The following is a 25,397-nucleotide window of genomic DNA, read 5'->3' as shown; positions in this document are numbered from 1 at the left end:
GTTGCTAAGCTTATCCCTCTGTTTCTTTTATTTTTTGCAAGAGAATTATTTGTTTCATTTAGGTATTAAACCACTCATGAGTTTCTTTTTCTCGCTTTTAAGTGTGTCATCATCATCATCATCATCGTCAACTGATTAACGTCCACTGCCGGTGCCACTGCATACCCACTCTTGTGAGACTTACACACCACAGTCTTGCACCATCTGAAGCCAGCAGTCTATCTAGTTTGAGTTTATATTATTAGATTTTTTGTCAACGTATTAGGTACAATTTTTTTGTACTAAGTTATTATAATATATACTTAGTACATTTGGTCCAATTATAATTAATATTATGTTCCAAATAATAATATGACGAGAAAAATCGCAAACCTAAAAAACATCTTCAGAATTCTTCATAAGATTTATATATGCTACGTTAGCCTTTGTTATTAGATTTCGTGTAATACCATATAAGTTATTTGATCCAGAAACGAGATTATTTTTACAAATGTGGATATAATTTGTCGGAGCTGAGACTCTATATGTAAAACTATTACTGTAGTATTTAACTACTGGATATAAATCTAGAATAAAACACATATTTTATTCTAGATTTATATCCAGTAGTTAAATACTACCTACTACTTCTGATGCGACCGAAATGTACATAGCTCCAAAACTTTTAATGAAACCTCCAAAATAAATATATTATGTTACACACATTAGACCTTACACGAAACCTAACAAAATGCACATCAAGGTAGCCTAGCTCAAACTTGACAAAAAAACTTGAGATTCTCTTGATAACGGATACTCCTACTAAAAAGGATTTCCAAAAATTGTTACTTTATCCTTAGAAAACGTAAATTCACGCGAACAAAGTCACTGTGAAAAGCTAGATAAGATAAAATAAAAGCGTATCTAAATTCTGGATATTCAGATTTTTTGTTAATCACACCAGTTCGGGAGATCCCAGTTACTTTACCCTGACAACCTCATTTATTATTATGTGCTTATTATAATATAAGTAGAGTCTGAAAATTACGAATACATTTTTTGACAGGCAAGAAAAATTGGTAGCATAAAAGACATGACTCCCGCTCGGTCGCTGGCGAAAGTTTTCCTAAGAATAACGACAGTCTATTTTTCACTGACGCTCATATAATTTGGATCATGCGGCTGAGCACACGATTAGGCAATGAAGATACCAAGATAGGCTTGAAAGGCGAAAGAAAAAAAGCTTTTTAAGAGAATATTAGATTAGGTGCCAACTCAAGTAATTATCTTCCGAAGTTTTATAACAATTTGAACAATTTTTTTCATTATGTACACTGGTTTTATCTATACTTACAATAAATCTTTATTAATACCTACTCAATATTATAATGCAAAACTATGTCTGTCTGTTACCTTTCATAGCTCAACTGCAAATCCAATCTGACGGGCACTTCAGATAGCTTGTATCTTAGAGACGGACAATAATGGTAGGTACCTCCTTTTATCCCGGAAAATGAAAGAGTTCTTACGGAATTTTAAAGAATCTAAAACCATGCAGCAGTCACCGATATCAGAAATATAAAAAAGATTTTCAACTATCACAATATTTCCTGTATTATTTCCCCGGTGCACTCCCGTCAAATAAGCTTTTCTTTTCTGAGATTATATACGTGAAAGAAGAAGGAGAATGAATATAATAATATTATGATTAGAAACTACCCAAGTTTAGTCTCAATAATTAGTCTATGTAGTACCAGATGTAATAGAAGTATACAAAATGGTTCAAACATAATATTATTAAGCCACATACTACAGCTTATATTTCATTTAAACAGAGTGATGGAAAAATAAATTTCACTTCACGGAAAAAGTAAAAAAATATCACGTGAGTTCTGAAAAAACACTGCACGTATATTTATAACGGCAATGAATACAAATTAGATCCATAAAAATGCAATCCATTTTTTGAGATTGATACCGTTAATAAATTACAATGTGTGAATACAGATCGGGATCTGTATTCAAATATGATAATTTCATTCCATTGGCAATTGTTATTATTTGATGAATACATTTTTTATTCGGTTAACCGTTACGTAGGTATAATTGCTTTAAAATTGTAGCTTGTTTTTTGTGTTATACACAAAAAATGTACATAATTTCCAGTAATTGAATTGTGCTTTAAATGTATTTACCATTCAATTCGTATTTAATTTGAACAAGGCAATTTTGTCAAATAAATTCACGCTTATCAGCTTTATTTGAAGTAGGTACTTAGTTAAATAGGTACTCATAATACTGCTGGTTATTTTTGAATCCTAAACGTTCTAGAAACTAATATCAGCGTCTGTTTTTGCCAAATTTCCATTAAAATAATATAATGTCTTGTTTTTAAGTTATACCACCCGGTTTAAAGATTTGTATAAATTCTTGAGCTCTTGTAATTTGAAATTAAAATACTTTAACGGAAATCTGGCAAATCACAGACGTAGATATTTGATCCTAAAATGTACCTATCTAGAAAATATTCTCTACTTTTTGTATTATTATAATCATGTACGTATAGGTACATGATTATGATCGTACAAATCTACCGATAATTATTTCTCAAACGGCAGTTAAAAATTATTTTCACCTTAAAATAACGCCCCGAATTTCTAATAATACAAATCTTAAAATTAATTTACATTCCTGTGCTTCCCAAGAATTCGGCGTTCAAAATTATAAAACTCCTTATTTATGCCAGCAATTATCTAAGATTGCGTCTACAATAACCTGCTGACCCAAATTTGCCCGGGGCAGATTATTACTTGGAAGATAAACCTCGACAAATCGACTACAAGCCTAAAACAGCTTACGATAAAATCGTTAACGCTTTGAGAACTCGATTAGGTATTTCTAATTAATGTTATTATTTATAACTAAGACGCGAACTTATATAGAGTAGATTTCAAAGAGTAAAATACTATTTGTACTCTATGTGACATGGAGAAAAATTGTGACATTTTCATTCTATTTTTATTGAAATTAACTGATGCCCGCGGCTTCGTTTACGTGGATTTAGGTTTTTAAAATCTCGTGGGTACTCTTTGATTTTCCAGGATGTCACTCTCCAGGTATTTAACTATATTCATGCAAATAAAATACGTTGATCCGTTGCTCAGTTGGGGCGTGGTTGAATGGCAAATCAACAATCAAACACAGTTTCGCATTTATAATATGGGTAGTGGTCCTACAATAAGTCTTACAGCTAGCCTAATCTAATTACTGTATGATCTACGTTGAATGGTGCCAAGAAAACTGGCTGCATTTCCGGCTGAATCATTTGTATTTTTAATTTGATTTCCACTTTTCTGAATTAATTTTTGCAAAAAGTACATAAGTATACTTACAAATAAAATTTACTTTCACTAAAATGAAAAAGAACTCAATGCCAAGTTTAAAAATAATTTGCGAAATATTGAAACTAACAAGCAGACACCTCTCACCTAGTTTTCGAAAACTCATTAAATTCGCCATCTCAAAAAGTTAAAAGTTTGACACAGTTTTTCATTTTGCATCACAAGCCAAGCATTAAAAGAAACGCAACTATCATGAATGTCGAGTTTTTCCCTCAACTATCTTTTAACGAGCGGAATGAATATAATTCAAGAATGTTTTATGTTCGGGCACCAAGTTTCATCTGTGGCTGCTTTTGAATAATGCTTCACATTAATAAACAGGGTCGGTTTCACTGCAGTAAGACTGTAAGAGGATATAATTAATTATGTCGCTGAGATAGGGACATCTAGACTCGAGTGACAAAAACTATCACTTAAGATTTACAGCATGGCTTTGTGGACTAAGAGCCAGTGCGTGCCAGACCTTCGTTATTTTATTAAAGCTGAAAGTTTCACTGCGTATTGCCCCTTACACAGGGAGGAACGATTAGCGACTATGAAGTTTGGATCATGGTGGCTTTGGGAGATTCTCAATATTGATGGATGTTAGTGTTGCCATTTTGAGATCTCACTCGCCATTTCTCGCCATTTTAACTCTATGTGTCAACTGTCATGTCAGAAGTTCGATTTTAGTTCTTAAAAATGAACCTTATTTTTGATATGACAGTTGACCTAAGAGCTATTTTAATAGCGAGTGAGATCTCAAAATGTACGCATAATCTAGTGTTTCTAAAACCCTAGTAAAAATTGAAATTAAGTAAAGCCCTTGTATTAAAATCGGTGGTCAACATAAAATTATTGTACAATATTTCAGTTATGCCTGTCAATTTGCGATTATGGTAAGTTTTAATAAAAACAACAATGTTGCAATAAAAAAGTGGAATTTACAGAATTTTCCCTGTGACTAACCCGGACGCTAAAGAGCATTATAATATGTATGGGGGTATTCATTTTATATTGTACTGTATATTATTATTATATGGAACAACGCCTGCAATTTCATTGTACATGGAATGTTACAAAGGATATTACCCGACGGCGTTGCGCCCAGAAGTGTATTGTTTTTCATAATTTAAAACTACATTGTTGTATTTTCATTCCCTTTTGTTCTACAGTTGTAAAATACTATGACTGAGCAATATTTTTGTACTATATTAAGTTTTTAATTTTTTTCTGGAAATTAGAACCATTATAAAGTAAAAATAATACCTAATAATGTAAACTTTATTACAATCAAGTCATATTGAAAAATATAAAAGATAAAAACACATTGCTCGCGGTAATTCGTTATTCGTTTCATCAGAAGAAGATACATCAATGTTAATCCGCAAGAGTTTTCACTCTAATGACTTCGAATTTAGAATGGCAAGTCAATTTGCCTTTCCGGCAAGGAAAATAGGATTCGAATGGTGATATTTTTTGAGATCGGGTTGGATAAATCTATATCTTGTAGATAGGTATAATCTTAAGGCTGCTTTTCCACCACAGATGTGTGAGATAGCTAAGCGATGAATGTATGTTGAAGCTAAGTTGCAAAACAATGTGACCATTGCCCACCAAATCTAAGGGCTGTAACGGAGCGGGTAAGATGTTCATAAAGATGCGCTTTGCACGAGGTAGTTCTGCGCAAAGATGATGCGCAACGTGCATTGTTTCAACAATGGTCATTTACTAGTAGTAGATTAGTGGGGCGTGGTGAGGAGAAATGGAAGCCCGTGCCATACATTCCTAGCTCGCATCTTTCGGTTCAACTAGTAAATGAAAAACATAGCTTCGTTGAAACCGTTTCCACCAATGCTAAGCTACGTCCAGCAATGGAAATGATTGATGGATATTACACACATACATAGCACAACTCTGGTGAAAAGGCAGCCTAAGACTGAGGCCACACGATGCGTTGGCGGTGCGTTGTGGCGCCGCACCATAGCGGTGATCGTGGCGATTTGAGTATTGGGTGCCACAAGGGCACTGCGTTGACGCTTCGGCAGAGAGTATGGCCACACGAGTAGATGGCGTAGCAGCGCACTACCCTTCCCCGCCTCGTCTCTCTGGTCCCAAGTCCGCTGCGCGTGCGGTGCGGCGCCGCACGTAGTAATAAGACTGGGGGCACACGATGCGTTGCGGCGTCGCACCGTAAAGATTTCACCGTATCAGCGGGCTCACGAGTGGTGCGGCGCCGCAACGTTGTTATGTCGCAGCGGCCCGTGTGGCCTCACATCGTGTGGCATGGTACAGCGATTTCTATCTAGAATGACGCAACGGCACGGCTCAGGCGCCGCACCGCTAACGCAATACATCGTGTGTCTTCACTATAGCAACTTTGGAGTTAAGAGTGATGGTGTTTGCACAATATAATATTAATAACAACCGCAATGTGTACAGTTTCAGTGCATTTCGGAAGTCACCACAACTGCGACACATGAGCAACATGCAAATTACCGTAAAAGCGAATTTGTGTTTCGAAATGCAAAGTGCTTACAAAGGGTTTAAATTTGCAATTCTATCATAAAAGCGACGCAGATAATACGTTGAAATGTAAAACCGTTGGGATAGTTTGACGTTTGCATTCTGAATGAGTGACTCGATAGGTTTTCCGCACTATTCCAATGCGTGAATGGTTTTCAATACGAAATTACATACCTATGTATATATTTTACATTACTATAAGCTTGATGTAGCCTATGTATTAAGGTGTTCTTTGCGTGGTATTTTTTTACCGTTTTATCTGCAATCGAAATCACATAATACATTACAAATCCCATTGTATGTTTTTGCATTGTGTATTGTAATATTCTACCATTTCTCTTTAAGAAAAATAGCAGGAAAAACTTTTTTGTTACATAATTATATACACTACTAAACAAAAATGATCTGTGTGTTAAATCTTATGAAAGAGAAAAACTTATGAAAACTTGTGTTTATATATTAAATAATTCTCACTCTCCAACCTAGTTCATATTACACGAACAAATCAAACCGTGCAAGTAATGCTTACACAAACATTAACAGCTCGGGGGTGGCATAACCGACCCCGTAAGGACTCCGAAGTGAGGCAATCCATTCAGCCCTTGCCGACATGTGTGTAGACCATAAATATTACAGCACACCTGTAACTAGTTGATAGTGTGTGGATGAAGAAATTTAATATACGCTTTTGTAGGGTTGATTTATGTTTGTCATAAAGTTTATGTGTGATTATTTTGTATGATTGCTTTGCAATGATTCCAAAGGTTTTTGGTGAGGAAATTTCTATTTACATCATAAATTATGCGAAATAAATTTTTTCCTATTTTAAGCTGCTCTGAATATAATAACAGTAAATGATGGGCACGACTTCCTCCACGTGGTTATAGGTTTTGAAAAATCCCACCGAAATTTATAAGACTCTTAAATGAGATGCTGGGTTCAATTAATTTTGCACGCCATGCTTGGCAGGATATGTGACTGATTACCTAATTTTTAAGACCCCATGTAAATAATATACATGTACCTACCATAAATCTGAGCAAAATAAATGATTATGATTATGAAACTCTTTGATTTTCAAGGATAAATCAGCCTAGGTATGTAAATCGGAAATATCTTAAAAAATAAATAGGTAAATTACTATAAATGTATTTTTATTAGACTCAGTGCATTTTACTCGAATCAAAACATTTGTGACATAGCAATTCCAGTAGCAATCTAGCTGGATCCAGCTTATAAAACACTTGCCCTGACTGACTGAAAGCAAAGAAATACGTGTTTCGTAATTTTTGTTTAATTCACGCCAAGGGGGTTTAAATACAGGGTTATAAAACTGTCAGTTTTCAAGTTATATGCATAAAAGTTCGTATTTGGAGTTTCGGTTAAGAATGAATAACATAATATGCTTGCGTGTATCAGGATATTTGGAAACATCACCCCTTGACTAATGTTTAAAAATTCCACTCAAAGCTGGGGCGGGGCGGGGTGGTTCAGTGTTAGTATATAAACATTTTACGAGTAGCTAGGTCTCATCTTATTCAAGGGCGTGAACATCAATGTCTGAAATTATGTACGAATCAATGAACCGACCAAATTTTCGTCTATTACCAGATAATTTTAAAGATCCTTTGTTCGTGTTTAATTTCAAGTTTAATCCTTAGAAACGAAGAGTATTTTGCGCTGAAATAATTTTGAGTATAGGTACTTACATTAAATTTTATGAAAGCGATGGCTGTGTAGGTTCTGATTCTTCGTAACCTCAATAGGAGATTTGCTTCTGTCTAATTATTATTATTTAAAAAAAATCCTGCTACCCGTTTTCAATAATTCCTAAATTATAAAAAAGCATGTCGCAATCCGAGTTTGTCTGGGTATTTGCTTAGTAAATCAATTAAATATGGTTTTCACCGAGGGTTTTATAACAAGTATTTAGACAATTTTACCAGGAATACACAAATCATGCACGTTTACCTATAGAAAACAGCACATCGGTGCAACGACTACTAGCTATAAGTCTAACTGTTATCAACAAGAATCCGAGGCTTGACCCGTATTTCACATGGACGTAAAGGTGTATTAACATATTTTTCACCATAAATTTTTCAATTATTATAATACCCCACATAAGCTCAGTAGGGAGTAGGGACACAGGAGTCAGTGCACATCCCATCGGCAGTGCAACAGGCTTAATGGAAAAGTTAATTTTAAACGACCCAGCTTTACCGCGCATCAGTTGTTGTGAGATTAATATGGATTAATTATGGTTAATTGTTTTTGGGCCCAGTCAGCTTTATAATAATTTGTCATGCACCTATATGACAAATTATAATATTTATTATTAGCACATCAGTTATTCTAAGGCCTCCAAACGGGCATTTTGATCGGCTAATAAGAATTTTATCGTATTGATTTGAGGCCACTAACTAATTTTTTTGAATAGCAAAGAGGGGCGTAGATTGACTGAGAAGCAAAATGTATTACTTTATTTACTAATTGGCCAGGTTCTGCACTTGTGTAGAGCCACAGTCTATTAAATTGAATGAATTTACAAGATAAAAATTTATCGGCCTATTAAGGACTAAACTCGACATGAATCCCAGAATCGCGACCTGACACTGACGATGCTTATACACGAGGTGCATTTTATTAAGACCAATCTTATTAAAATAATTTTATGTTAATAATATGTTTTTATTGTTGCAGGTATCGAGTGGACGAAAACGAATACAACATGTTGTGACAACAAACTACAGCCAAATCGAACTAAAAATGTGTTTCCTAAAGAGCTATTACGATATATCGAACAACAGAACTATATTATTCATGATAGTGTTGTTGTCATTGAAACTGTGCACTCCACAGGACTTGAGCGAGGAGTTTAATGAGGATAGTTTAGACACTGATATAAGTGTAGTGATGCCGGTAAAGAAAGTGAAAATTCCGCGCAATACAGACAGTCCTTGTAGATTGAGTGAACTCCTTTGTGATACGGGGCAGTGTATATCATTGGATAAGTACTGTAATGGTGAAGACGATTGTGGTGATAAAAGTGACGAGCCTAAATCTTGCACACGTAAGTTGAACAAATTGTTTACTCTTTTTCCCTTTTTCCTAGCCCTGTTTGCCCCCGACATAAAGAGAGGGGTGTTATTAAGTTTAGCTCATGCTAAACTTAATAACACCTATCTGTATCTGTGTATCTATATGTCTGTCTGTGATATCGTAGCTCGCTCATACGGACGAGCCGATATGTATGCGATTATTATTCGAAAGCCTGTTTAATCAAAATTTTCTTAGCTATGTTTGAAGAAAATTTGTTCAACCGTTTGAGGATTATAAGCTGTTTTCAGTCATCCAGTTAATTTTTACATTAAGTACTAGGTATATACTTGCACTTGTCTTATGAACTCGATCCCGACTATTTAATGGTAACTTTTAGCTATCGGGGATGGTTTAAATTTTAAATTTAACTGCATAATCCTTCCACTGGGATTTTTGATGATTCATGATTAATCCTCAGAAAATTTTACGACTTAGTTCAGACTTGAATCTAGAAATATCTAAAGCTCTTTAGGTAAGTACACAACATATAAATATAAATAATACTAATTGTTCTTACTTTAGAGTAGAAAATGGGATTAATTCCTAAAATCCTCTCATTATAATAGAAAGCTTTCAACCTTCCCAAGACAAAGTGCCCTAATGCTTTGGGATTTATTTGGCTTTTGCTTACGAATAGGAGATTGTGAAACAATTTCGATTAGAGTAAAATGTATTTATTTTATAGCATTAGATAAAGGCAAAATATACGAGTAGTTATGGTTAAAATTTGAAAGCTAGTTACGTGTTTTCTATGAGATTACGAGTAATAACTAGTTGATTGTTTACTATATACTTATACTTACGAAAGTACCCAATAATATTTAGAAATACTGGTATTATATTCTGTTCAAATCAATCCCTAGAGAATATTAATTCTTCGTGGTAATTCTGAATAGGATCATTATAATTTAATACATTCATAATCAGAATGCCTAAAATAATACAGCGTAAATTTGCTTAAAATATTCTTCGAGTTGAGGAGAATATCCAATCAAACGAGAATATTGTAATGGAACTCATTTTGCGTATTCCTGAAACCAAGGACGATTTTAAATTTAAATGTTCGGGGAGCTTAGTTTGTGGTTTGGGATTAAAAATTCCATTTCAAAGTTGCGGCGTACCCACCTACTTGGGAAACTACTGAGGAAATTAAACGGCACTTATTCTTTTAGTGACTATGTTTAGTGACGTTCAAAGTAGGTACCTACCTACTTCGTATATTTTTGTAAAATATTCAATACGAAATGCTAAGATACGACAAGACAAACTTTAGTGTTTAATAATAAATAATATATTTGTCAAGTTTAATATAGCTAAAATAAGTAACTACCTATGCTTTAAAAAATGACATCGTACAATGATGTTGATTAACTAATAATAATAATGACTAAGTGCTACTCTAGTACGAGGCAGGTTAAAATGGCAATCGGGGAGGGAGTCTCATGGTGCTGGAATGGCGACCTCGCACCGAAAGACGCAGCGTTGGAAGGACAAACATTCAAACATCTAGATCTCAGTTTGTCCTTGGATTGCGGCTACATGCAACATGCAATTGTGGCTCCAATACCTAACTTTTAGTAACAGATCTGAAACACCTAATTAAGAACAGACGCTACAGCACGTCTTTGTCGTCTTTTAAATACGTTTTCACGCTTCGGAAAAGATAATTGTCTAACACAAAAGACCTCGCAGATGTCCTTACAAAGGGAATTGAAAGAACTAGATTATTCTCCGCTTCCACAATTCCCATCCTCGAGGGGAAAACGTCGTGAGATGGTTGACGTGACGACTAGGGTTGACTGAAGTCTTCAAGGAATAAATGATAACTGAAGAATGTTGTCGTTTACCTGACAACTGATTGTAAAGTAACGCTGAAAAACTTTATATCCATACTAATAATAATATCTCTTTGTATCTGTTACCTTTTTGCGATCCACCCGTTTAACCGATTTTGATGAAATTTGGTACAGAGATAGCTTGTATCTTGGAGGCAGACATAGGCTAATCCCCGGAAAAATACAGAATTCCTACGGGATTTAAAAAACCTATGGCTGCGTGCCAGAAGTTGTAGGAATCGTCTAGTTCTGCATAATAATATTTCTAAAAATGAACTCAGAACTCTTTATAGAATAACATTTTTTTTTTATTATTACTATCCACTCGTAGGTATTTAACTGGTCGATTTTTTTATTTAATTTCAAGTGTTACTATTTCAAAAGTTTCATAATATTATTTATCCAAGTAATTATTACGGTGAAATAATGTCCTTGAATGATGGTTGACATCCCTATGCAATGTGGTTACTTCATTATCTCTCGTCTCGACTCTCAATATGACGAGTACAGGGCGAGTACTTGAATCTATTTGTATGCGTTCCTTCTTGGCGTTTGGTCTTTAATCAGCACCAGCGTCAGTACTACGATAGTCTAAGAATAAAATATTCTTTCATCTCTATTCTGGCAGTTCTCTTTGTTTCGTTTATTTAAAAAATAATAAATCAGAACTGACTGCAGAAATTAACCAAAATTGTATCTAACTTACAGCTTCTGTGGTCGTTCGCTCATTGCTGAAGGTCGTGATCCTAATAATTTTCTAGCCTTGAATGGATCAGTTGATTTCATCGGCTTCTTTTGAAGCCACTTTCGTAATCTTGTTTTACAGTGAATCGATTTCTCTCAACTGGTAAGACCATTAAGTTGATAAGCAGCCTTGATGAGCGGTCTCTTGCTATTTTACCCTGTATGCCCGTAATAATGATTTTTCAAGGCTATGTTTCTACACTGCATACTTAGGTACTGTAAGAGAAAATATTTAAGGAAGCTACCATTTGGATAAAATATATAGAAAAAGAACTATAACTAATAAAAGTAGTTAAAAATGTTAGGAACACTCATTACAAACAATAGACCTGTCCTTAATAATTAATAAATAGGTACATTTATGTTCATAATGACCATAGCAAAAAGCAACATGATGCCAAAATATCCAAAATTACTGAACTGAATCACCAAACAAGAAAAATACATCCAAAGTATCCAAACAAAATCCAATGCCCGTTCTAAACACTCAAAAAGCCCGAATAATAAAACCACCTTTAATTACAACGGTGGGTGAGAATGAGTCTTTGCTTTTATCGTTGCCACGTTCATAGTCATTAAGCTGAAATGTAACTGCAATTAGCAAAAAACCCACGTACCGTTTAATAAGGTGTTAAGTTTGCCGTGCCATTTCCGAAATAGAGTATAATCTGTCACGGCATCCTTTGCGCAATTTGGTGGTGCTTTTTGATGGTATTTTCGTATGAAATGAAATTAATTATATGAAGTCAATTTATGATATGCTTTCTAGCTTATTCCCGCGACTTCATCCCCATGGACTACACAAATTTAAAACCCTATTTTACCCCCTCAGGGATTGAATTTTCAAAAATCATTTTTAATGGATGTCTACGTCATAATAGATATACCTAGTAGTTTGAGTTGTGCGTTAATAGATCAGTAAGTAAGTTAGTCAGTCAGCTTTTTCTTTTATAAGTAGATATATATAGATATAGACAGATTGTTTTGAAAAATTTTTACCTGAGACAAAAAGTTAGAATAATAATTTGGTAAGTCACAAAAAAGAAAAAAATAGTTGAATAGGTAGGTATGTGTTCAGTGTCAAGTAAAGAAAAGATGGATTAACGAAAAACAAATGTTAAGAAAATCTTAGCATTTTGTACGAAATATAGCACTGACAACGAGAGAATAATAAGAATTCTGTACTTCAGTTAAGCCTGTGCCTTTCTTTTATCGTACGACTCTCATCATAAGTGGGAGCTTTTGTGTTAGTGAGGCTTGAAAAACTTCGCTCAAGAATAGACAACTTCTATTCTTAACTGCCTACATAAGTCGTAAGTATAGGTACCAAGATATAAGTCCCACAAATTGCTAATGCGCGTGGCCGCCATTTTAGTGACATCAGCACTAGACTGAAGTTTCGAGCTGATGGTAGATTTTTATTTCGGCTGACGTCAAAATGACGTCATTTGGATGTTAATGAGACATAGTTCCAGCGCAATTGCAATTTGCGGGACTTCTAATATAATCATCATGATCAACCCATAGCCGGCTCACTACAGAGCACGGGTCTCCTCTCAGTATGAGACGGGTATGGCCATTGTCCACCACGCTGGCCAAATGCGGACTGGCAGACTTCACACACCTTTGAGAACATTATGGAAAACTCTCAGGAATAACGTACAGGATAAAGACAGGTTAGAAAAGACTAATATATATACTTTATTAGGATTTCTACGGTAAAGAAAAACATCAAAAGGAAATCTACACGCCTGAACGTTCTCAATAAAATTCTTAAAGGCGTGTGAAGTCTGCCACTCCGCACTTGGCCAGCGTGCTGGACCATGGCTTAAACCTTTATCATTCTGAAAGAAGGCCCGTGTTCAGTAGTGGACTGGCGATGAGTTGACGATGATGATGATGATGAGATGAGACTTTTGTTTGTCAAAAGTTGTAGTCTAAAAATTTCTTTCAAAATCCACACTAATAATATTATAAATGCGAAAGTTTAACCGATTTCGATGAAATTTAGTAATGAGTTAGCTTACATCCCGGGGAAGGACATACATATTATGTAGGCTACTTTCTATCCCGGAAAGTTAAAGTGCTCCCACGAGATGTTTTAAAACCTAATTCCACGCGGACGAAGGCGCGGGCATCATCTAGTGTTTAATAAACTTTAATGGTTTCATGAAATTTAAACTTGGCACAACTTTAATCACATACTAACTATGTATATTGTCTATCTATATTGCGAATGCGAGCTCCACGTTTCAGTTTGCACATAATTAGTGCTGCACTCCTTGTTTGCATGTTTGCTTTCTACTACTCGCAGAAGCTAACTGCCTTATAAATTGTCGTTTCCTACGTTTGATAGTTGCTTGTACTCGAAATTGCAACTCGAAATTAGACTTTGTTCATTTAAATGAAATAAAATTGTAAGTTGCTTGAAGTCCAGACAATTGTACCGACTGTTATTTCAAACATAATAAATAATAGGTAAGTATATTTACTTCTTCATGATTAACCCATCGCCGGCTCACTACAGAGCACGGGTCTCCTCTCAGAGTGAGAAGGGGTTTGGCCATAATCTACCACGCTGGCCATGTGCGGATTGACAGACTTCACACACCTTTGAGAACATTATGGAGAACTCTCAGGCATGCAGGTTTCCTAACGATGTTTTCCTTCACCGTTAAAGCAAGTGATATTTTAATTACTTAAAAACGCACATAACTCCGAAAAGTTAGAGGTGCGTGCCCGGGATCGAACCCTCGACCTCCGATTGGAAGGCGGACGTCCTAACCACTAGGCTACCACAGCTTTATCAGCACATATTCACTTATTATTAAAAAAAGCCGGTTAAGTGCTAGTCAGACACACACACGAAGGGTTCCGTACATCGTACACTTTAATTTTGAATGAATGAATACCGGCAAAGCCGTGCCGCCAAGCGATTTAGCGTTCCGGTACGATGCCGTGTAGAAACCAAAGGGGTATGGGTTTAATAAAAACTGCCATACCCCTTCCAGGTTAGCCCGCTATCATCTTAGACTGCATCATCACTTACCACCAGGTGAGATTGCAGTCAAGGGCTAACTTGTATCTGAATAAAAAAAAAATGAATGAATGAATAATTGAATGATTTATTTATTCAATAAAATGCAGGTACAATAGGTTGAAACAATGTCTGATGAGCCTTATACATTTAACCATTGCATGTAACTGGTGTTTGAATATTACCTTAAATTAAAAACATACCTAAACATAAGTAAGGATTAAAATATAAGTTCATAAAAGCAAAACATTGAATAATAGTAATGAATAAAATGTCAACATAATAAAAGTCCAATCCGTTACGTAGTCCTAGTAATTTTTTCTTGCTGTAACCACAAATTTACTGTTTTTGGATTTTTCCCCTGTTACCTGCCTTTTATGATCCTAGGTCAAAGGGAAGTACCCTATAGGTTTTGATTCCGGGTCTTGACAGACAATGAAGTGATCCGATAAGTGTTCCTTATTTCCTTTTGGTACGGAACCCTAAAAATAAAGAAAATAAGCTGCTCTTCGTTGAAAATATCAAGCAAAACAGTATTCATTGTAGTATGACTATAATCTGTATTCGCTTGTTAGTTCTCGATTCTTCACTTCTTAGAATTATTCATGTCTCGAGTGAAAAGTTCTTGAGGACAATACTGAATGCATCTTGGAAAACCTCGCCTAATGGCCGCTTCACAACTTCTTGATAATGCCCTTCGATTGACAACTAAGGTTAAGTACCTTTTATGTTTTATATGAGATATTTTTAAATTGCAAATATTTTTATCACACCGTTTCAGATACTGTTTAGTTTTAGATCCGTAATATTAAAAATGTGAAATTGTGTCTATCTGTCTGTTTGCTAGCTTTTCACGGCCCAACGGTACCGAGCTAACTTGTATCCCGGAAATTGACATAGGCAACTTTTTATCCCGGAAAACCAAAGAGTTACCACGAGATTTTTAAAATGCCCGCGATTCATTCCGCGTTGCGGGCATCATCTTGTAAGAAAATAATCACAGAACACTTAATAGTACCATACAGATACAGAAGGCACGCAAATGCAGAACATTCGCATTAACGCATTCGTATTCGCATCTGTTGATGTCAAAATATTGGTATCCGCAACAACCTTGGTACAGACCTACCGTTGTACTTTCAATCACGTTCATAATCGTCTGTCACATCATCATCATCGTCAACCGATAGACGTCCCCTGCAGGACACATGTCTCTTGTAGGCACTTGTACACGCCACAGTGAATCCAGTGGCTTCCTGCAACTCGTTTGATGTCGTCTGTCTACCAAGTTGAGGTCTACCAATCGTCGCGCTTTCCGGTGCGAGGGTCGTTTGACACACGCTGTCGAAACTAGGCCACACAACCCTCGTAAACGTAAATAGTTTCCCATGGTTTATTCCCTTACTTATACACAAGTATGTATAAGTATCCCATTAGTTTGGTAAAATGGTCCATTTGTTCTGCGTCTGCGTGCAGCGGGTTGAAAAAATTCATCCGTCCGCCCGAAAACCAGGCTCCGTACATTTTTTGCTAAATATTAATCTACCCACGCATTTTTTATTGTCAAGGGAAAATGTTTCGTGCTCAGACAATGTGAATAGCTTTTAGCAAGAATTTGTAGACAAAATATATTTTGCAGCGCACGTAGGTAGGTGTATATATGTATTTATATTTTAGTGCTCGTAAACATGCTACTGCTTACATACCTACCCTAAGTACACATAGACCTTAAGTAATTAGCTAATATGTATCCTCTAACTAAGTCCTTAGGTTATTTTAGGCTGTGACTGATGTAAAAGATTCTGAATAACCCCATAGTGAGCACAAACCTCGGGAGACGCGGGACGACTTGCATAACCGCAAAGGGCGTATTTTTAATCGACTTCCAAAAAGGTGGTTCTTCACGATTACATTCCAAGTCCGAACTCCTCAAACTTGATGATGCATGGTACAGCACTCCTAAACCATAGAGATTCAGAAACTGTTCCTGTTGAAATAATATTGTAAATGCCAAGCACAGACTTTGTTATTGAATTCCAAGTCGTCAATCCTGATGCTGCAAGGTATTGAACTCCTACACTCCTTGCTCTGCTTATGAAAATAATTGCTCTACAAAAAGTAAAAATATTGACGTGAATGTAGTGCAAGTATGGAGCAGAAAACATCCCCTGTTGTAATCCGATATAGAAGCCGCACGATAAAAGATCCAGTGCGCAATTCTATTATCTGGGATCTAGTATGCATTTCAAGTTTTCCTTTTATATTCTATGCGAGCTCTCTACAGTCTTGATACTAATGTAATGTCCTATTATAATTAGGTACCTATTGTATTACATGCATTTCTTGGGGTTGGGAGCAATATACTTGTATCCATCCACTAGGTAGGTATAATAATTTTGTAAAAATCTAGAATTGCGAGCAACAAACTTAGGATAGACAAGATAAAAATTTTAAGCTGAGCACCCATTGCTGTAATCGGACATGATACCTATAGTACGCGATAGGTCGAGATGACAATCGGGGTAGGAACGCCCCGCACACTCGCCCAGCCCCCGCGCTAGCCCGGTGCGGGCGTGCGCGACAGATGTGCGGGTGTGTGAGATGTCCCCCCGCCTGCCATCCCGAATACCCCGATTGCCATCTCGACCTGTCGCGTACTATACTTAGGTGGTATGATGCTCTTCAGTTCACGCAACTGACTCACGCCGTGTGCCATAATATTATGTCTCGAGCGCATTTGTATCAGAAATCTAAATGTATAATAAGAGAAGTCCTGACTCACTGTCTGACTCACCAGCACCCTAGACCAAAGCCTTGGACCTAACAGCTGAAATTTTTGCATGGAGGTTCCCTTTACAATGTACGATTTTTCGAAATCCTCAATGGATATAAAGAGAATATAATCTATATTTTTTCCGAACGAAACCTCGGGCTTTTTCTAGTATATAAACCACTTCCAAAGAGAAAAATGCATTAAACTCCTAAAAAAATTAAAGTATACTATCCAGGTCGGCAAATGAACAAAGATAAAAAGATAATGTTATTTTAATTGTAGATAAGTACCCATTCGTAACTGCTATTCGCAATCATGCTCAGTAGGTCAAAGGGTAAAACTTTGCAAAAACATTTTCCTAGCAAGAACGGTAAATGACAGAACCATAATAGAAAAAGGTCTAAAAAGCATAAAAACGAACAATAATGTTCCCGGCGAAGAGAACACTTGTCTTATGCCGTACTTAATGCCCTGTCAGGACAGACAAAAGGCTTTTTTTAAAAGATTGTAAAAATATGGCCGCCTAGCCCATTGTGTGCTTCGCTTAATTCAAATTCCTTTTTCCTTCTCATTTCCCTATTTTTGTGTTAGAACTTGGAAGGATTAATAATAGTAGGCACAGGTACCCGAAAATTGTATTATTGTCCTCGGAAAATCTCATACAATTTTTTGGAGATTGCCTCTATCATTATGACGAGACTACGCGAGACGGCGTGTTACCGATTTTTATAAAGCTCCGGATTGTATGAGAAGGTATACTTTTAATAACGTACTACTCGTAACTATAGGTGGATGATTATTATAAAAATCTAGGTACGTACTTGTAGTTATCCACAAGCTAACGTTGTCCTAGATTTTTTACATTTTTAAAAAGAATATTTGGCTTTTTAAATGTGAGCAACATTTTCTCTCTGTACTAACTGCCCCTGTTGAGCCCCTGTGGAAACGTAAAGTTGGTGCTAGGAATTAGGGCACAACAAAATATGCAAAGGGTTAATTTTGATCCTGAATTCTTTCGGATTCATGTCCGATTATAGAGCTATTGAGGATAGGTCAATGATCTTCTGATAAATTTGAAAAGAATAGAATTTATTTTATTCAAGTAGACTTATTATAAGTTCTTTTGAATCGTTAGCTACTTTAATTTACCACTGGTTCGGAATGCCGTTCCTACCGAGTAGAACCAGCAAGAGTGTTTGAGTGGATAGATAGTTACTTGTTCTAAACTAACTCGAAGGTTGACCCTCCGACCTACGAAAACCGATAAACCACATCTGAAGTCTGAAACACACACAGAACAAACGCAAAATATTACGCAACATGTTTACTAAGAACGTTATTAATCGACTTGTGGTTATAAATCTCAACATTTTATTGCTAAGCTATTTACTAGAGTGCTACACGATCGTACGGATATGGCTCCTGTTATTTTTCAATGCTCGAGAGTTTCTAAAATATTGATGTTCAATTTATTTTAAAAAAGTGCAAGATTTTTTAAAAAAAGGTAAGAGTTTAGCTATAAGAAAGGTTTCAAAAAAGTATTTTGAAGGGAGTAGTTTTTGGAATGACCTATTAAGTAAAGATTTTTTTAAAGAAGCTTGCAACTACCACATCTTAAGGAAACCAGTAGTTTTTAACTTTTGGTTAGCAGTCCACTGTTCTGCCCCCTAGAATAATTTATTCCTTTTAAAAAATACATCGCTAGACAGGCTACCCCATATATATTTTTTATTTGGGGCTACCTCTATATTTGGAAGGAATTAATAATGAACAATGTTCCTAGCAATCCGATTTATTAACTATTTTTCACATAATTATCAGATAGGTAACTAACACAGCAAAGGGGGTGCAGGTAGCACTACTCAAAAAACCAAAACACCTTTTTTGTTTACGGGGTGGGGTACAATATTTTCTAAAGATACCTCTGTCCTGGGAAGACATCGGGTTACAACACGTCGGAATTATCTGAGCACCTCACTGGAATGCGCTTCCCTCGCGCTTCCCCGCAGCTCGCCCGTTTTCGCCTACCCAGAACAGTTGCCAACGCAAGCGCGTTGCATGAAGTCATTACGCCAGGTTCGCAGATATTTCCGACGGGTTGTAGGATTTCTACCTAACCGCCTACTACCTAGCAGCATAAATTAATATTAACATTTTGTTCCAGCTTGCAACAGAACGTATATGGGGGATGTCGGTCGGACGTACGAACTGGAGGTTCGAAGGCCGAGAGAAGACCATCTGCCGTTTGTGTGCCATCTTAACTTTACCGCTATCGGCGGTAGCTATGGCGATATTATACAGGTACGTTATATGGATAATGTATACAGGGTGTAACCACAACGCTGGCAAAAACGAAGACAGGTGATAGTACTGATGATTATGATACTGATATGATACCACAAATAAAAACGCGAACAGAAATATAAAAAATCACATAGTTTTGTAAAAGTTTACGATATATTGTAAATAAAACATCTGACTGACGCTAGAGGTCAACGAACGTAGCGGAAGTAGGCCACTTGGAGTCAATGCCGCGTCTCGTAGGCGGGGCATCGACCCGAGTATTGCACGCTATACATTGCGGGTTTGACAAAATATACTAAATCACTAAAACTACAAAACGAGGCAAATGGTTATTGGTATTTGATTGTGTTTAGGTAGTATTACAATAACGCTAAGTTTTTGCTAGCGTTCTGGTTACATCCTGTAAAAATGTTTCATAGGCGCCAGGTTCAGACCGACGTTATGTGATGTGCAAAGCGGGGCATTCGCCCGAAACCAATAAATCCGATATGCTATGCTTAGCTCGTCTTAAACTTAATCGAAAAGAGTTTATGATATCACACTCTTCTCTAGGTATAGGCATCCTTGGTGGTAAATGAAGATGTCTGATAGATCTTACCATTCAATTTCCAAATTTGTTAGGTACCTAGCTACTAAGTATTTATGTATCTATTAGTACTTATAGCTAATATAGTGCCTAGAGCTGTATACCTACACCAAAAGTGGCCAGTCTTACCAAACCGCAATGGGTTTTCTAAATCAAACCAACTTAGAATCGAATACAAAACATATCTACCATGAAAAATATCTGTATCTGTAATAATGTGTGTTTTTAAAAACTTAAAACCACGTGGATGACACTGCGGTCATCGGCTAGTAATTTAATTCCATTTTGTACTTAGAGTAAAACAAAGATTTCTCTCTTCAATAACAAAGTTACCACATAACACACAATATGCTCTAAGTACCATAGTATTAGCCTCAAAGCAACAGTACAAAGACACTCAGAGATCCCTAACCACATAATCTTGTTTCAGCTAACATTCGACACGTTTACAGTGGGAAAATTCGTGTCCTTCACCTCGGATGGATGTCCGGACGGGCATATGACGATAGTTGAGAATAGCCCGTCGCCCCCCACGGGCCAGTGGTGTGGCTCAGCGTGGGGCTATACTGTATACTTCAGTGAAACTGACTCCATCAATATGACACTTAGGTTGGATAGACTGAGTCAACAGGTAAGTTTATTTAAAAAGTAAACATTAATATTATTTACCTTCCTACGTATAACTGGATTGTACGTCAGGAAATTAACGGATAACGAAAAAGGAGAACAAGTGCTGCTTCTTCGATATCCATCGTTACAATGCACGAAGATTGAGCAACTCAGCTATTAAAGTTGCTCACAGATTGCCATAAAATTGTGGCACCCGTAAATCGGGTTATTTGGTTGTAGTAACTGGCAACTTTTAAAGTAAACTTTTAAAAAGTTGAAAGTTTCTTCAACTGAAGTTGCTCTATCTGCAAGGTACCTAATATAGGTAGGATAGACTGATTGAACAGGTAAGTTTGTTTAAGTAAAGTTATTCAATAAGATTGATCAACTTTAACATGTCTAAGGTGGTTACAGATTAACGTTTTGTTTGGATGCATAAGCTCGTTTTTGTACACACATCTTTAGACACACGCGCATCTTGTACGAGCGCAGATAAGCTCAAATACGCGCAAGCCGCGAGACGCCAGTTGCCAACAGATATTTCTACTGATTGAACTACTGCTGGTATGAGAAAACACGCCGGAATGAGTAATCGTTTATCGAAGCGCTGCAGGCAGTGCGGGTGTAAGCGCATAGGTATGCCAAAACGAACGAAAAACGCACATAAAAAATGATAGTCTATAATCACCCTTATTACAAGAAATCGTTTATGCATTTAATTTAAAACAAAACGTTGATATTATGATTTGATTCAGACAGCTTCGTTCTCTGTTACTACGATAAACATATCTAATAATAAATGATTGTTAAGCCTAGGATTGAAATCTAGATCAGCAGTTTCACTGGTTCGCTTTTAATGGGTCACCAGAGATGAATGGATGTAGCATAGGATAGGCCTAGCAGTTATAAATTATTATTGTGCTCATTTTGAACTGACGTTGTATTTGTTACAATGTGATAAATATAGAACTACGAAGCGTTTTGTTTGTTGTTACTGTAATCTAAGGCGAAATTCTAGTATGTCTGTTATCTTTAATAACTTCTAAACTTATTATGGGATTTCAAGATTCGTTGATACGCCTTATGTTTAAATCCAATGAAAACAGCGCCGTTAGTTTCACAATTTGTATCTACCTTCGTGGAAAGAAAAATCTGGCATAACTCGTGCTCGAAGTACACCAGGTGGTGAGGATGAAATTGCTTATGGTGGCGTGCGGTGCGGTTATAGAAAATTGAGGGTGGAATAATGTCAAAAACTTCTCAGACACATCGATATATATATAAATGATGACAAGATATGCCCAAGTGCACAAAACTTTTCACGGGTTTGGAACCAAATAAATCAGCGCCACCTCTTAGATACTAATGAACGACCCGTTCGAAATCCAGACGTCACTGAGGTTGCATTGGTGCTAATAGCACCACTGAGTCGGTGACATTTTGTTTGTTCAATGGCCCTGTCCATACGAAGTAATATATAACTCAATGCTCAGACAACTGTTTCCGATCAAATGAATACTTGGTTAGCAGAAAAATCATCTGACTCCACGCGGTCTTGTCTTTCTTAGCTTAAAAATGTTATTGTAAAGCACCAAGCAAGGGGTTTGCGAATGAGGTCCTGAGTGAAGCGAGCTTATGAGGCCGAGTGGATGAAAGGAGGGAGAAGGTGGCCTGAGCGAGCTGCTGAAATCTGTAAGAGAAACGAGGGTCTAGTAGGTGAAGCTAAACAAAGGGTACCAGATGACGAAGTCTCCTAACCCATCAGAAAAACAGATACGGCTATATTTTTATTTGTAATTTAAAATTATTTTTAATATTAGGTACGTAGAAAATGTATCACAAAAGCTTTTACTGACAAAGTAAATACGGTAATATACGGTTCTTTGTGTTATCTGAATGTAAAGCTGAAACAACACAAATAGCGTATAAAAGACAAACAATCATTTGTCTGGCGTCCATTATTTATTCGTCTGCGTCAACGTTAGTAATTATAAAGTTGTTATGTCGGTGTAATTAAGCCGAGATCGATATAACTACGGCGGTTATTTACCCGAACTTTGCGTTAGTGTATAGATAACTGAATATTCCAGAATGTTGATCCTAGATTATTCAAAATATTCATGAACAGTCATATAATATTACGCAGTACCGAAGAATAAGGTCATAGTGTGCTACGAAAATTTGTTTATCATCAATACGATCGATATTGTTTTTTATATTGGAAGAGTTGTCAATTCAATTCAATTCCCAATTATTGGCTTTCGGTGTGCCAACTGGGCTCAGATTGTTTCGCCAGTGTCAGGAAGAATAATTGTCAGTCAATATTTAGTATCAATATCTATACTAATATTATAAATGCTTAAGTGTGTTTGTTTGTTTGTCCTTCCTTGTTATTGCCGCCGGCCTTTGAGAACATTATGCAGAAGTATCAGGCTTGAAGATTTCCTTATAATATTTTCCTTAGTCGTTAAAGCAAGTGATATTTAATTGCTCAAAATGTAAATAACTCAGAAAAGTTAGAGGTGGGTGCCTGGGAACGAGCCCCAAACTCTCTTCTCTAGGAGGCTAACATCTTAACCAATAGACAATTACTGCTTGATCAACATACCTACATAGATGTTCCTGAATGTCAGATGTTCAGAAAAAAATGTATTCGGTACCTACGATAAAACGATAGGGATTACGATTATGCTTGCATTAATGATGAACCAATGCCAAAATTTACACCATATTAGCATAGATTGATAAACATAATGCAAATGCGAGAAAGATAATCTGTGATAATCGCTATCGCTCATTTGCATGTCGATTGTCGACTAACTAAGCAAGTTTGTTTAGTTTGATCAGCGTTTCCAACTCCAACATAAATTAACAACGTCAGCACATCACAAAGTTACACGCTATACTAATAAGGGAACAGAGATATTTATCTTCATTAGAGTATCTAAGCACCCCTTTATGTTATACCAAGTTGACGTAACAAACATGTTTTCACTTGTGACTCGCCTAATATTTCACATCGCCCCGAGTTTAACGGTTCGGTGACCTTATACTTTATCTCCCTTTAGCAGGCACATTATCTGAACAAAGGGTTGAACTTTCGATCAATTAATTAAGTGATGATTACGAACACCCTCCGGACCGCTGGATAGGTTAAAATACGATAATTAATATTATTACTTCCATATTTAATTATGGCAATTATATTCGCGTCAAAGAATCTGTTTGTAATATCTCCCATTGAATCGAATTTTCCTCCCAATCTCAGAACAATTATAACCATCCCGTAAATTACGGATTCATTTCATTACTATCCACCTATATTATTATGCATTTTCGATTTCAAAGATTTTCAGCTTTAGAGTTTTTAGAATTCCGTACCTCAAATCGAAAAAGGTACACGAATCACTTCGGTATCTGTCTGTTTGTCAGTCACGACTTTTTTTTCAGGAACGCTTGGTATTGAGTTGAAGTAATTACGAAAATCAAGCTTCTTACCGCATATTTTGACATTCTCAAAAACTCAGTAGAATCATGAAATTAGGCAATCAGTGAGGTTTTACAGCACAATGTAAAGGAAAAATCTGAAAAACATGTTAAGGAAGTTTACGAATTCCAAGTGTTATTCATTAATAACCAAAATCAAAATTTATTTATTTCATGTAGGATAACTGTTGTCTCGTTGTCTCTCTCTGACTCACCGGTTCGGAATGAAGATTCTACAGAGATGAGCTGGCAAGAAACTCAGCAGTTGCTCTTATCAAATCATAAAAAGTTACAGTTTTGTAGGCAACTGAAAGCTCAGCCGGTTGCTTCCAAGCTTTCCAGCTCGCTAAGAGACTTTTTGCAAAATAAAGATCGGATCTAACCACAGCCCACATTAGGGGTGAAAAGCTTGAACTGTAATTTTTCAGCTGTGAGTAATGCTATGTTATTTACCGTAGATAATCCTTCGCAAATAGAACGTTGGTCCTAATTAAATACGCCGATTAAGCTATATAGTAATTTCAAAATGTTATTATAGGATTAGTTATTGATTCTGGTTTGTTTATTTTATAAATTAAATTATTGATACGTCTACATTACGAAATCGTTTTGTAAAAATCCTGTACAATCAAATCTAAAGTAATTATCATCCATACTAACTAACACAAGTAGTAAATGATAGACGTTAATTAATTACTGCCGACACCGTGTGTGGTTGCACCTTCGACTTTGCGTTTCCAAGACAGCGAGGCGTGGATGCGGAAGGCAAAAGGGGGTTGTGGGAACGGGGGCGATCACAGCACCTATTTCAACCGCATATACTTAGTTCCTGCGATCTGTAGTATCATATAAAGTACTATTATTGTCAGCCGTGCACTCAGAGGGTATAAAAGCAAAGCAATGCCTGTTCCTAAACTTACTATAGGTTTACAACAGGAAGAATTTTGTACGTTTTTGGATGTTATAACTTCCTTAATGAGAATGTTAATGATGTCTAAAGTCAGAAACCACTGTCCACCTTCGACGGCAAGACTTG

The 25,397-nt window shown here is 36.3% G+C and overlaps 1 protein-coding gene across 1 annotated transcript in view; it reads left to right on the top strand.

The window, feature by feature from the left end:
- Positions 1 to 8,583: 8,583 nt before the first annotated feature.
- The window catches only part of LOC117988689 (uncharacterized), a 35,699-nt gene continuing 18,885 nt past the window's right edge, over positions 8,584 to 25,397 (top strand). Inside the window, exons 1-3 of the mRNA XM_034975856.2 lie at positions 8,584 to 8,958; positions 19,541 to 19,677; positions 20,697 to 20,897. Coding sequence (XP_034831747.2) covers positions 8,655 to 8,958; positions 19,541 to 19,677; positions 20,697 to 20,897 — 642 coding nt within the window. The 5' untranslated portion in view covers positions 8,584 to 8,654. The remainder of the gene's footprint in view (positions 8,959 to 19,540; positions 19,678 to 20,696; positions 20,898 to 25,397) is intronic.

This window comes from Maniola hyperantus, chromosome 15 (genome assembly GCF_902806685.2).
Source record: "Maniola hyperantus chromosome 15, iAphHyp1.2, whole genome shotgun sequence".
Classification (NCBI taxonomy): Eukaryota; Metazoa; Arthropoda; class Insecta; order Lepidoptera; family Nymphalidae; genus Maniola; species Maniola hyperantus.
Note: the sequence above shows the minus strand (reverse complement) of the source record. Positions and strands in the feature narration are given on the sequence as shown.